This window comes from Harmonia axyridis, chromosome 2 (genome assembly GCF_914767665.1).
Source record: "Harmonia axyridis chromosome 2, icHarAxyr1.1, whole genome shotgun sequence".
Lineage (NCBI taxonomy): Eukaryota > Metazoa > Arthropoda > Insecta > Coleoptera > Coccinellidae > Harmonia > Harmonia axyridis.
Window position 1 is genome coordinate 13,315,232 of NC_059502.1, and position 13,617 is coordinate 13,328,848.

The 13,617-nt window shown below is 34.3% G+C and overlaps 2 protein-coding genes across 9 annotated transcripts in view; one reads left to right on the forward strand and one right to left on the reverse strand.

Moving 5' to 3' along the window:
• The window catches only part of LOC123674153 (protein pangolin, isoforms A/H/I/S), a 269,346-nt gene that overhangs the window by 64,079 nt on the left and 191,650 nt on the right, over positions 1-13,617 (forward strand). The gene's annotated exons all lie outside the window — the stretch shown is intronic.
• Positions 10,950-13,014, reverse strand: LOC123674154. 2 transcript variants are annotated; one of them, XM_045609053.1, is made up of 7 exons: positions 12,717-13,014; positions 12,466-12,579; positions 11,863-12,105; positions 11,702-11,800; positions 11,572-11,660; positions 11,323-11,437; positions 10,950-11,260 (listed from the first exon to the last, which is right to left on the reverse strand). In XM_045609053.1, exons 1-7 carry the CDS (start codon positions 12,793-12,795, stop codon positions 11,046-11,048), a joined length of 954 nt encoding a protein of 317 aa, XP_045465009.1. In that variant the 5' UTR covers positions 12,796-13,014; the 3' UTR covers positions 10,950-11,045. The 2 variants fall into 2 exon arrangements, with proteins under 2 accessions (XP_045465009.1, XP_045465010.1); XM_045609054.1 differs by having other exon boundaries at positions 11,572-11,648; positions 12,717-13,011.

The window sequence follows — 13,617 nt, forward strand, 5'->3', positions numbered from 1 at the left end:
TAATTAAAATATCACAAGAACATAGACAATATTCGATTATACACCGATTCACGTGATGTAATTCGCGAAACAACACGAGAGCGGAGCTCGAGTGGTATTTCGCGAACTACGTCATCTCACCCCAGGAGTTTATGATTCGTCAACCATTAGCCGAAAATGGTCCCAAGCGATCAGGTTTACAGGTGAAGAACAGTTCAATTTAGACAAAACTGTCGCTGCACTAGTCATAAACAAACCATTCCAAACGTGAAGTAGCTCGTGTTTGTTTCTCTCTGCTTCTTCAAACCGAAATCAATTATTCCTAGGCGATCTAGTCTAAATAAAACGTTGAATCATAACATTACCCGATGTAGACGCCTCAGACAAATTATGTCCCCACAGAGAGGCAGACAACAGGATTTATGAAACCTGCAACGATGAAAGCAATTTTTTCTGATACATACCTTGGCAGAACGAATGTCTTGAACGGTGTCCAAAATTTGACGTATATCAAACACATGCACCCATTCTTGACTAATAGCCAAGAATTGGTTTTTTTTCGGGACGCTTATCTTCACAGCAGGAATTTATTAACTTGAAGTAACGACGATAGGTGCTACAGCTTTCCGTGATTTTATTTCTGGGTTTTATTACCTTTTTATACGTAATGAATGCGGGTTCTCGAACTGAAACGTTCTTTGGATGATTACTCTTATTGTTGTTTGTTTTGTTAGGAGTAGTTTCGCCGTAATGGTTTCTTTTGAAATGTGAAGCCGTGATTGTTAGTTTTTTGAATTCATAGATCGGAATCGAGATCAACTTATGTTTGTTCGTTTTTATTGAATCTTCAGAGACGTTTAAAGAACAAAACGTTCTTTCCAGAAACGACCATACTTAGTTATATTTTGCTTTTTGACGAAACGATTCAACCAGAAACACAATTCTTGGGTAAAAATTCTCATCTTTGGTCGATTTCAAATTAGTCCAATCGGCAAAAATTCGTAAACCATAGTCATTTGGCTTCAATCTTTGCATAGCTCTATATCATAGGTGCGTTAGCCAAGCTCCTTTTTCACGTAGTCGAAGGACAAAGGCCAACAAGTTGAGAACAGCGACGTATCGACATTTCATCGTCTCCTTCAACACTTAGCGCTACAGCAGGAACATTCTCTTTGATACGTACATTTTTTTTGTTTTGATGATGGTTTTGAATAGGAAACAGCAAAATTAGTGCAAAAAGGGTCAATAATTGCACAAACTGAGAATCAATCTATTCAGATGTATTCTTTCAAAGTATATTTCCACAATTCAGTTTTTCTGGCGTTAAACGATTCATGATAAATTGCCAAACCTTACTGAACAGAAATGTCAACAAAGCGTGACATTCTCAAGTGTCAAACCATAGACAAAAATCATTAAAACTTCTCATGCAGCTAAAAAAGCGTAAATATGATAAATTATACCTACTTTTTGAAAATAATTTCAGATTAAATTATCATCCTTGAAGCGTAATCATACAAGAAATATTTCGATAGTTTAATCTATTGACATTCAAAGGGGATTTCATGTATAAAAATTTCTTCGTTTTTCATTGATTATGACATTAGACCATTCCTAACGTTGAATACTTGAGAAATGTTTTTAGGAATTGGTTACGCATCTCAACAATTCATTCAAAAAGTCATCTGAACGAAGTTTGCATCTATATACCTTCGCTATTCTATTATATTGTCACCTTCCTGTCAAAATATTTTGCGGTAATTCGATCAAAATTCTGCAATGATAAATATCACTTCAGTTGATTCGAACAACAAACGAACAAAATTTAATTTCAAGGCGATAAAACACGTTTGGTGAATATTGTCTTATTCAAACGAAATTTATTCGAAGAATTGTAGCCTTTGATTTGTTCTTCTATGGTTTCATTCGAATACATTGTGAAAGATTCGATTCCCCCAATTTCCTAATTCGTCTAATATTCGGTCACAACTTTCCCACATTTGTTTGTCCAATTTCCAGGAACCACTAAGTTAATTCCCTCCAATTACATCTATTCCAGCTAAGACCAATTGACCGAACCACAGAATCACTCCGAATTTCATCTCGATTTGTTTCAATCAGAGATCGCGTTGTCATGTTCGTAGTCGTTCGTAAATAATCATCATCAACCAACCATTGACTCTTGAACCATCCTCGAGAAGAGAGATCCGAGTATCGAGGGAACTGATACATCTCGCCTTGGGGGAAGAAAAATCGGCGTGTACAAAACGTGCATTATCATCGTCTATGCTATTCTTGGAATGCCAAGTTCAAACCGACGACGTGACTTAACAATATTCTTCGGTTCACCGATGGGAGGCGAAGCTCCTTGATGGATCTTGGCATTCGATCGGATTGTTGGCTGTTGTGGCTGTGGACCGGAAGCGTTTGGACTCTATTGTCCTTTCGGACTTACTAATCATCCTTCCCAATACTGTTTGGCGTTTCCGTGAGGTCTTTGGTTACTAAGCATCGCCGTATTCATTTATTCAGTGAATTTATTACAAACACCATCTAGACATTAATTATTACAGGTAAAGAACAAAAAAAGAAAAAATTAAGAAGAAAAAACAGAACATAAAAGTATAAAACATCGAGAACATATAATCATTTTATTGAAAGGAGATATAGGACCAAACCCAAAGAGTATACAAGATTTTTGGGTTTGGTTCTTCACTACTCTAATTCTGTGGCTAATCTGTTCAGTCTGCCACATCTTGTAGAAGAAAATCGTGCGAGAATATCGGAGATTCTCACAGAGTTTTATCAAAATCAGTGCTCATTTGTGATTAGGGATTCATCAAGCCAAATAGCTTGACATTTAAACCAACCAGCTCGTGAAAAATTACATACTTGAGCTTGACTTGATTTTAGATATTTATTGCTTGACTTGATATCAAGCTACTTTATATTACTTGAGCTTGATATGCACACGTCGCACGGCATATATTTCTGCTATATCGTGAGCGCTTAGACTAAATGGGGGGATTCCTCGAGCGCCGAGAGATTGAAGCATTCGCCAGTGTGACTTTATTAGTAGTTTCTCACATTTCTATGAAATATATTGGTAGATTTTGGTAGTTTCAGAAAGATCTTTCCAAATTTGGCCAAAATGGCCAAGGATTTTTTATCAATGCCGGCATCTTCAGCTCCTGTTGAAAGACAATTTTACAGAGATGCTCTTACAGTTACAAAACCCCGCAATAGGTTAGGCGACAAATCTATAAGATGCCTCATGTGTCTTAGATCCTGGATGGAAAATTATGAAATCAAACAAAGCCTGGAGATTTTTCAATATTAAGAAACTTTTTTTTTTTCAACGTTTTTGAAGCGTGTATTTTACCTTTATCAAATGACATAACCTACCGAATAAAATTGACATAATAAATGTCAAAAACAGCTGCCAATATTCCAAATCATGTTTGCGCATCATCAATATGCACCTAACTGGTATTTAGAAAAGTTAGAATTCATATAGAGTCATGTTCATCTGTGTTTGAACCATCGACATTTCATTGAAATTATTTGTGCAGTTGATCTTTACCTACAGTTTCGTGTTATTTAAGGAAATACCAGTTACTGATATTTGATCAGATAGTGACTATCTTGACACAATGATTATTCTCTTCACTACCATAAATTATTAACTTAGGTGAAGATCCCAGCAGAATGATGTTATTAGATACCTGTAAAATGTTAAAAACCTGTTGTTGTGAGATATACATCACCTACTCGTTTTTATTTTCAAATGATTCATCGCATGCAATTGTTATCTGACTGCGCTTCCTGTCCTAGACATTCCTATATAAAGGTTCCAAATGTGTTTCTACTCCATATACTTACTCAAATTACACAACAAGAAAATATTTCAGTAATTTCTGTTCACTCTTCGCTTGGTGGACAGATTTACACGATAACTGGGCATATGGTTCTAATGAGATCGTAATATTTTTATAGCGGACTTATAAAGCTTTTTCGTATGAACGAACACTTTAGCATCCATTTGTATCGTTTAATGGCATTGTAAAAGAGAATTTAATCGTCATAGGATAAGATTGATGGAGGTACCCCAACATTTGGATTTTTATATTTCTAGTATTCTGGTCCGGCATTTTATTCTATGGCAATAAAAGAGACCAAGTCGAAAACTTGATAAGGATGGATGGAAATGATTATTGAATCAACCTAAAATAGTTTTAATGGTTAAACCCACGATGGAATTTTTAGGAAGGTGTCGAACATCAAATTCTTGAATATAAATTTTACACCAGGGTTTATTAGTTGCGATTTCTAAATATTCTCTGGTTTGAAAACGCTCTTGATTTAATTATTTCATTTTATTTTTCATTCATTTTATTTTATATAGATTTTTCCAAATTTCCTAACGTTTTGAGTCACTCTGATGATCAATTATGTTTTTTCCCATAGAGTAATAAACATAGATAGAGAGAGTATACGCAATTTTTACATGTCCCCAACATGGTTAGATTACGTTGTCGGATTGTGATATATTTCCATATCCACAATTTTACTATATCGTTATGAATGTATATTACATTGAATGAAATATATTTATTTGAGTGATTCCTGATTAAATATGCAAATTTGAATATTTGGAATCTGATATTCTTCCTACTTAATTGTTGAATTTATAATAAACAGAATATTTATTATTTTCTGTATATACCTGCTGAAATCCAAGGTTTGGCAACTTTTGCTCTCCTATTGTCAATGGTTGTTTCACGTCGTTTGACGCGCTTGAAGTTTATTTTCTGAATTTCTGATATATTGAGGTATTCATATCACTAATTTCGAGTTGATATGAAACGTTGACTCACTGTGGGACATAAGAAGTGCGTTCTTTATGTAGAAACTCGCGAATTGAGTGAAATATCGTATCACTGTAATGTTTTCATTTCCGCTCGCTTCATGTCAATTTTGATAGTTCATGTTGGGGACAAAATTTGCCTACTGATAATGACATATGCTCTCCCTATCTATGTTTTATTACTTTGAGGTCAATACTTATTCAATTAGAATTGTCGTGGGTTGTTTAATTGACCTAGGGGGATCCATATGAAGCATTTAATTTTCAAACCTAATTCCAATTTTTATCATAATTATATGTTCATCGTTGATAAGAATGAACCAAAACTGGAAAACACTGTTTCACTGAAACATAATTCATCGAAAAATAAAAAGCTTCTGCCAGAAAAAATTGCGATCGGTTCACAAGAGTTGTTCCGCTTCCTTCAAGTGCAGGATTTCCTTAATTAATTTCATTACGTAACAATTTCGCCCGATAACCGCAAAGCCGTTGAATATGGATGTTTAAGGCCTTCAACTCCATGAATATTTACGTTAACATCTACCTTTTCATAGCCGTAAACACGGCGAAGAACCCCAATGTTCAATTTGCTCTCTTGACGGCAGCTGACGGATGCACAATCAACTTTTTAAGGAATTCCAATTTTGGAAAGCTACACCCGACCAGGATAATGGCTACAGGTTCGAGCAGGTTCGATGAATAATTCAAGAGTTTAACACAGGCCATACGCCACGTGAACATAAGTAATTCCCAATCGCCAATTAAATATAGCGTTGTACATCCGTAAATATTTATAGAAGTGCAGTTACGATCGAGGCTTACATGAAAGGGATCGATGAAGAATGAAAACATATCTAGATAAATAAACAAGATAATGTGCGCGAAATATAACCTGAAAGGCGACATCGTTGCGTGTAACGAGACTGTTTTATACAAACGATTAAGGCGAGAGCGTTGGACGGAATACAACCCGAAATGTTAACGAGCTCGCCACGTATTAATTCATCGACATATAGGGTGGATCCGGAAAATTTTGACCTACCTGATCAACGTTTTTAGTCCAGTTGGGGCGTTCAGTAGGCTATTCAAAGACGATTTCCAACGGCAGTTTCACAGTTTATTGGATAAGAGCTAAAAAGAATTCATTTCCTAAAGATTTCAAACAGATAACCGCATAACATTCTTAGCCCTTTCAATATCACTTTTGAAGTAGGTGATTTTTTATGAAACTTTCTGCAACACCCAGAAGGAGTTGTATAGCAAGGAGTGAATGTGAAAAGTTTTTTAAATTTTACAACAAACCAGCTGTTCGAGGAGATCCAAAGTCCATGTTTAGTTGTTGTTAAAATGCTTAGAGCACGTGAACGCGGAATTTATTGCCAGCTAAGTGAATTTGAAAGAGGTCGAATTATTGGTCTACGGGAGGCGGGGTTGTCATTTCGAGAAATCGTTAACCGTACGAACAGAAATCAAACTACTGTTATGAGATGTGTCAAGCGTGGTTTGATAATGCTCAAAATCGAAGAAGAGTAAGCACCGGACATCGAAGGTGCACAAATCAAGTTCAAGATCGGCGTCTAAGATTAACGCCATTAGAGACCGATTTGCGACAACCCGATCTTTGGCTGATGAGTGGTTAGGAGAACAAGGCCATCCCATATCTGTCTGAACGGTGTACCGTCTGATATTGTCTTTTGGACTGCAGCATTATCAACCCCATCTTGTGTTACCTCTGACGGTTGAGCATCGCCGGTAACGATTACAGTAGTGAAGAGAACGTCAACATTAGAAGGTGTAATGGCATCAGGTTGTCTTTTCTGATGAATCTTGATTTTCTTTGGGTGTACATAATGGCCGAAGAAGGGTTAGATGACGTCAGGGAGAAAAACGTGAATCTCATTCCGATGTTGAGCGTCATGTACACCGGACAGTAGGTGTTATGGTATGCACATGCAAGTAGGTCACATTTAGTATTTATTCGAGGTAACATAACAGCGCTGCGTTTCCTTCAAGAAATAATAGAACCATAAAAACTTAAACCGGCTCGATAATCCAATATTTCATCAATATAATGCCCGACCTCATATTGACAGAGTTGGTTTAAACTTTTTCGAAGCGACCCATGTGAATATTTTGCCACGGCTGCCTAGATCCCACGATCTTTCCCCCATAGAGGATGTTTGAGAAATCATGGGTGGAGAGCTTGGAAATTTACTCCAGCCCCCACAGGCTTTGGCGGCTCTGATACATCCCTCAAGAAGCAATAGACCATCTTATTGCATAAATGCCGAGACGTGTTGGGGAGTGTATAGATAATCGCGGTGAATAAACACATTATTAACAAATTCATTAAAAAAATTGTAAACTTTTCTTTTTTTTTTCTCCAAATTTCAATCAACTACCCCTTGCTATACTATTTATGTTTCACCAAAAAAAAATTGAAAATACAGCTCCTTCTAAATGTTGCAGTTTCTCTGTCAGTTAGTATATATACATACAAAATCTCAAAACATTATTAATAATTCAAGAATTGTTCGTTCATTCGCCAATTGCACCCTTGGAGACCACATATATACTTTTATATAGATATGTTGTCAGTACTTTTTTCATAATTTTTTTTTAGATATTCTTATGTTTCATACTATAATGTGGATGTAAATTTACAACGTTTATCACAGTGCTCTTTAGCACACGCAAAAGCTCAAGCTATCCACGAGCAAAATTGAAAGATTGCTTCTTGCGAACACAATCGTTACATTTCGTATAGTTGATTGAATCGGATGTTCTCGGAATTCTCACATTATAATTGAGCAGATAATCACAGTCCTCATCTCATTGTAGTTCGCATTCCAGCAAGAAACCAGCCAGCCGTTAAACGGGCCTGCAAGAATGGCTACTGGTTTTGAGATTTAATATTCATATTCTTTCCAACCGTGGCTTCTGTATTGGCCGGAACATACACATAATGTGATTTAATGATTAACAGATTCGTCATGTTCATCTCACAAATTTACATAAGAAATTACGTTGAATATAGTATTCTTTTGACCCCCGTCATTATTATTATCTGCTCGTACTCATGTCGATTGTTGAGGCAGGTGAACTGCTTCTTTTTATTTGAATTCTTTCTTGTTGCGTTCGAAGAAAGAGTTAGAGGTCAGCGAAAAAATTCGATGATTGAAATTATACCTATTCGATCGAATTGAAATTATTTTTAGACTGAGAAGGTATATTCTCGAGAAATTTCGTGATTTGCTTTGAATTAAATTATTTTTTACTATAAAATTTTAACATCTCAAACTCTTATTGTCACATTTTACTTGTGAAATTTTGGAGTGAATTCTTGAAAATCTGAGGAAAATTTTTGGGTTGAATGCGAAATTCAGCTGATTGGAGATCATTTATCTCAACACCGCTTACCGATTGTTCCTTGACCTTTCAGTCCATGAGAATTTTGAAATCGAAATTTGAAAAAAAGCCGTAAAAATTGAATTTACCCAATAATCGCTATATCTCATAAAATATTGATCACAGCCCCATCAAATGAAAACGTTTTTTATTGATCGAGCTGTGATTTAAAATATATTGAGGTTTCAAATCCGTATCGCGCCTCAAGAAAAGTTGGCAGCCTCTAGAATATTATCAAAAATTCTTTTGAAAATTTAAGATTACACCCTATCATTTCTGAAATGATGAACTAATAGCTGAACTGCAAGCGTTTTCGTCACTAAGTGACAAATGATGTGAGGGTATAAAATTTTAATGTGGGTACTTTCAAACAAAAAAAATTTTTCAAGAGGCGAATTTTTCGATCTAAAAATTTTCAGCTGAGTGTGAAATTCGGTTAGTTGGGTTTCATTCATCCCAACAAAGCTCACAAATTGTTCGTAGACTTCCCAGTTTAGAAAAATTTTGAACTCAAAATTTGGAAAAAAAATCCGTTTACATTGAATCTTTACACAATAATCGTTATATCTCCTAAAATATTGGTCACAGCCCCATCAAATAAAGACGTTTTTCATAGATAGAGCTGTGATCTAAAACATAATGAGGTTTCAAGTCCGTATTTCTCCTCAATGAGAGTTGGTAGCCTCGAGAATATTATCAATTTTTTTTTTTGAGAATTTTAGTTTACACCCTATAATTTCTGAAATGATAAACTAATCGCTGAGCTTCCCACATAGCATTCTATTCAAAATTAAATCTCTTATTTGAAAATTCTATATAACGTAATTTTTGTTCTCATGGCTTGTTACTTGGTAGATTTATCGAATAATTATATTCTGTTACAACGAGTTGAAGTTTTATATGAAATTTCTTTGAAAAAATTAGTATTATTCGAAGTCGGTGTTTTTCTATATTTCTCCAGATGAGTTTAGAGATACTGAGATAAAAAGAGAATTCATAATGTGAAATACGCAATATTGTTCACTCAGTTTCTACAGTACCTCATACTATTCCGAAAAATTCTTCTTAACAATCTATGGGTACATATTTGTTGGCCCTAGTCAGACGGACGCACGCCAATGGAATTCGCAACTCCAAATATTTGAACCGGTGGGATGACATCGCTATAAACACTTCAAGTGAAGAATTTTATAGTATGGAATTATTTTGTCAAACACGGCTAAAAAAAACTTCAACAAGCTGTTGATATACAGTCCAATCTAATATCTTGAACGGCCATCGATATTCGGCAGACGAGAATCTGTATTCCGAAAAATATTAATAACTCAACATCTCTGTCCACATTCCTCACATACTTCCAATTTTTCACCTTTCCAATCTCAACCACGAAAACGTTAAACGCATATTTGAATGTAAATGACAGCCATTGGACAAATTTTATCGTTAACTAAAGTGATATACAACAATTTTATTACAGGCTTTCTAGCATAGAACTGAACACGATATATGTCTTCAACTTTTCAGATATTCATGATAATGGTGACTAATTTTGTTTCGAACTTTTGAACCTCTCAATTCCTGTTAACAGAGATTCTTCATTGAAAATGAGTTTTTGATCGTACGATAAATATAGGTTTTTTCATCGAATTAAATCAATATAAAAATTCCGTTGAGATCATTTTTACATGGACTTCTCAGATAAATATATGATAACGTAATGTTGAATGTTTATCGTTTTTGAAGATTTATAGAAGGTCCTTTGAGACTGCGAATTTTGATTAGAAATTTCGGGTTTGGAAATTAGAGAAAAAGAGCCTTCGTGTGTCTTCGTTACCTTTCTCATTTTCGTTCCTTCAAAAGCTGAAAGCGGAAAAATTGTATTTTTATTTTGAGGATAAAAAAAAATTGTTCATTCATTATTTGCAGAAAGAATGAATTAGCTTCAAGAACTTCCTTATTCCACAGATAATCTGAAAACTCATTCAAATGGTAAAATTTTACAGTCCTCCGCATTTCAAAGAACACGATTTCACATTAAGTACTTAACAATGTACTTGCTCAACTGTACAACAGGAAACAAACTACCATTTAAAATAGTACCAAACTTTGAAATAGCAAAACAGAGGCAAAATGCAAGGTTCCACGATCTCTACCGTTGTCAAACTCGAAAGGACCCCAATCACAACAATAGAGCCTTGATGACGTGTTTGTCCTTACCTAACCTATCTTCTTTCTCACGACATTTCACCCCCACACCTATTTTGTGTTATTGATAGATTTTCGCACAATAGTACCAAAACGTCCTTTGTGTTTTTTCTACTATTTTGAGCTGAATTTAATCGCATCATGGTGCAGCTGGGGGTAGGAATTGTCAAGTGGTTTTGGGTAGGTTTTCCAAGAATAAATGTTGAATCGATGGAGTGGCAATTATCGATTTGCGTTTTTTTGATATATGGGGAACACTTGGGTGATCTCTAAAAAGTAGTTGGTTCGAAGAAAAATCTTTCTAACTCTATTGATGTTTTAATTTAGTTGTTTTAAATTTCATTAGGTATGTATGAAACATTGGGAAGAGAAGAAATATTAACAAAATCTTATTACTGCTATCATGTGTGTTAATTAGATTTCACAAATTAAATATGAGTTTTACTAGCGTCTTGTGGAAAATACAAATAGTAAAAAATCCATATATGGTATGTCTTCATTATTGAATTTCAGAAATAACATTTCATTCAACTATTTGAAAATCATTTCAAAAAATCATGACAAAATGCAAGTAGCATTAACTATATCAACTTATAAGGTTCTCCAACTGCCTCTTCTTTATAGACAATTCAACTTTCAAAATTTCCATCTCCAACTGATGCTTATCTCTCTTCCTCTTATTTTCTTCTTTAAAGAATATTTTTCCGAAGTTATGAAAACTTGTATCAATATAACGAAGCTTTTTCTTCGTGTTTTTTCCCAATTCTTGAGGATCGCACTGCGTGGCCTTGTTCTTCGTGCCTAATGCAGAATAATAATTTCATAATTACTTCACAGTTTGTCTGGTTTTGTGGAGAACTCACTGTTTGATTCCTGCTCTATTTGAGGTGTTGTGGGCATATTACAAAGTTCTGGATCTGCGAGGTTAGTTTCCATAACCACAGATGCTATTGGTCTTCTTGAAAGGTTAATATTATTCTTCATGAAAAGGAATAAGGGTTAATTTTTGAGATATATCGGTAGAAATCGATATTGCAATTAAATTTTTTTCTCAGAAAATCAATTCATGAATTTCTCGGTTGTGTCTCTGCATAACAATGATTTAAACTTACCACTTCTAATGAATTTTCAGAGCTACTGATGATTTTTCTCTGTGTTGAAGGCTGGTTCCCTGATTTCATCTGAAAAACTGTTGAATTTTCTAAATTTTAAACTCATGTATGTTCAGTAATATTCACTTACTTCCGTGATCAATTTCCTGATTCCAATCATCACTATGTTCGTCTGTACTTTTCTCAACATCGTCGAAATAAGGTTCTTCTTTGAACTTCAAATGAATCTCTGAAATTTTAGAAATTTCAGTTGATTATCATTCTATAAAAATATTAATTCGCAGTAGGTACCTGATTTTGGGGTCTCTAGACAAGGTTCTCCACAAGACAGCATAATCTCCAACACTTTGCCGGATATCTGCGATAAACTGCCTGATGCATATTCTTTTCTGGCAATTTTCTTCAAAGTTTCCCATTTACTTCTCAATTGTTTGTCGGATCTTTTCGTTGTATTCTTCTGGTTGAAAATTTGCGAGACAATGTTCCATATTCGATCTTTGTAGCTGTTTGTTAATTGATCGGTTTTTTTGCATTCTGAAATATGTATTTTGGTTTAGTATTTAAATTTTTTTTATTCTTCAAATTTCAAAGCAATTCTTTAAATTTTAGCCTTTATAATTCATGGATTACATTCTCAGTAGTATACGAACAGCTGACAGACTAGTTCAATTCAATTTCTGGTTTCTATGTGTACCTACTCAAAAACTTACGACAGGCAAAATTTCAGTTTTTCCTCCAATAATTCAGTGACTGAACGTTTTTGAAAAATGAAAATAATCATCAAGAAAAATCTGACGTATAACTTATGTTCGAAAATCATTTCAATATATTTTCATCTGATTTGAAGATTGAGGCTTTTGAGAATGGGTGCTATCATTGAATGTAATTTCTTACCAATTATGGATTTTTCCTCATCGATCAGAGACAGTAAGCTTTCTATTTCTTGTGAATGGAAATTGGAGCTACGTTTCCTTTTCTCTGTTCCATCAAATGTTAACTCTGTCCTATCTGTAATGAGATTTTTTAATACAATATTTTGCTAAAATTCTCAGTATTACATTAATCGCAATGTTATGAATAATAATTCGAAAATAAGCAACAATTCATTCATCCAAATTTTCATTTCATAGAAAGTTAATACCCACTTCGTCTACTGCTTCTAACTGCATTACAGTTTCGTTTTGATTGTTTCTCTGCTGCACTTTTCAACAATTCTTTATCCATTTCTGAATTACCTTTTTCGGTGCTGTCTTCAACCACTACTACAGTTTCACTCAATAATATGGAGAGATTTCTCCAGATAATTCGAAAAAGTCAACCGCTTGATAACAGCTGTCAGTTAATTTATCAAAAATCAGCCCACTGCCAAAAATGTCAAATATTCGTATATAGGAATCAGAATGAACTCTCGTTTATTTCGACAGTAAACATGTTGGTTCGAAAGGGAATATTTGGAGAATGTTATGATGATAAATTTGTTACTGTAAGTTCGATTCCCTTTTTTCGTGTTTCCAACGCATATATTGCAATATTGAGAGGAGTAATCCAAGGCTGAAGAAATATTTCAATTTAATTTCTATTCGTTCCACAGGTTTAAGTAGGTACCACGAAAATTTTTTGTATAATTTGGAACAATATAGAACTTTTAAAAAGAGGGAAACCTACATGCTTTGAGATTTTCTAAGCTAATTCAAGTAAAACTGACTTATTGAATTCACTGAATAAAACATGAACATTGGATATTTCTTACTAGTTTCCTGTTTAGTTAATCCATAATGTTTGAGAATTCAATGAATAGCCAGTTACCGAAATTTGATCAGATAGGCAAATCTTGGCACAATGATGACTCTCTGCAAGACCATAAATTATCGCATTGAACATAGAGCGTAAGCGGGCAAGAATTTATAATTATGATATCGTCTTGTATTATATTTTTATTACTAGGAGAAGCTTTGGATTTTTTTTAATAACTTTATATTATAGGTCGATTAAGAAGAATCTTTCTGCTACAATTGCATTATGATTTACAGAATATGACTAAATGAA

Excerpts from the sequence above, each read along its gene's own strand:
- LOC123674154 (XM_045609053.1), bottom strand. The coding sequence starts at position 12,795 with ATGGATAAAGAATTGTTGAAAAGTGCAGCAGAGAAACAATCAAAACGA. Across the intron at positions 12,580-12,716 it reads AGTTAGAAGCAGTAGACGAA|ATAGGACAGAGTTAACATTT; the intron begins GTGGGTATTAAC and ends ATCTCATTACAG. Across the intron at positions 11,261-11,322 it reads AATAGAGCAGGAATCAAACA|GCACGAAGAACAAGGCCACG; the intron begins GTGAGTTCTCCA and ends ATTCTGCATTAG.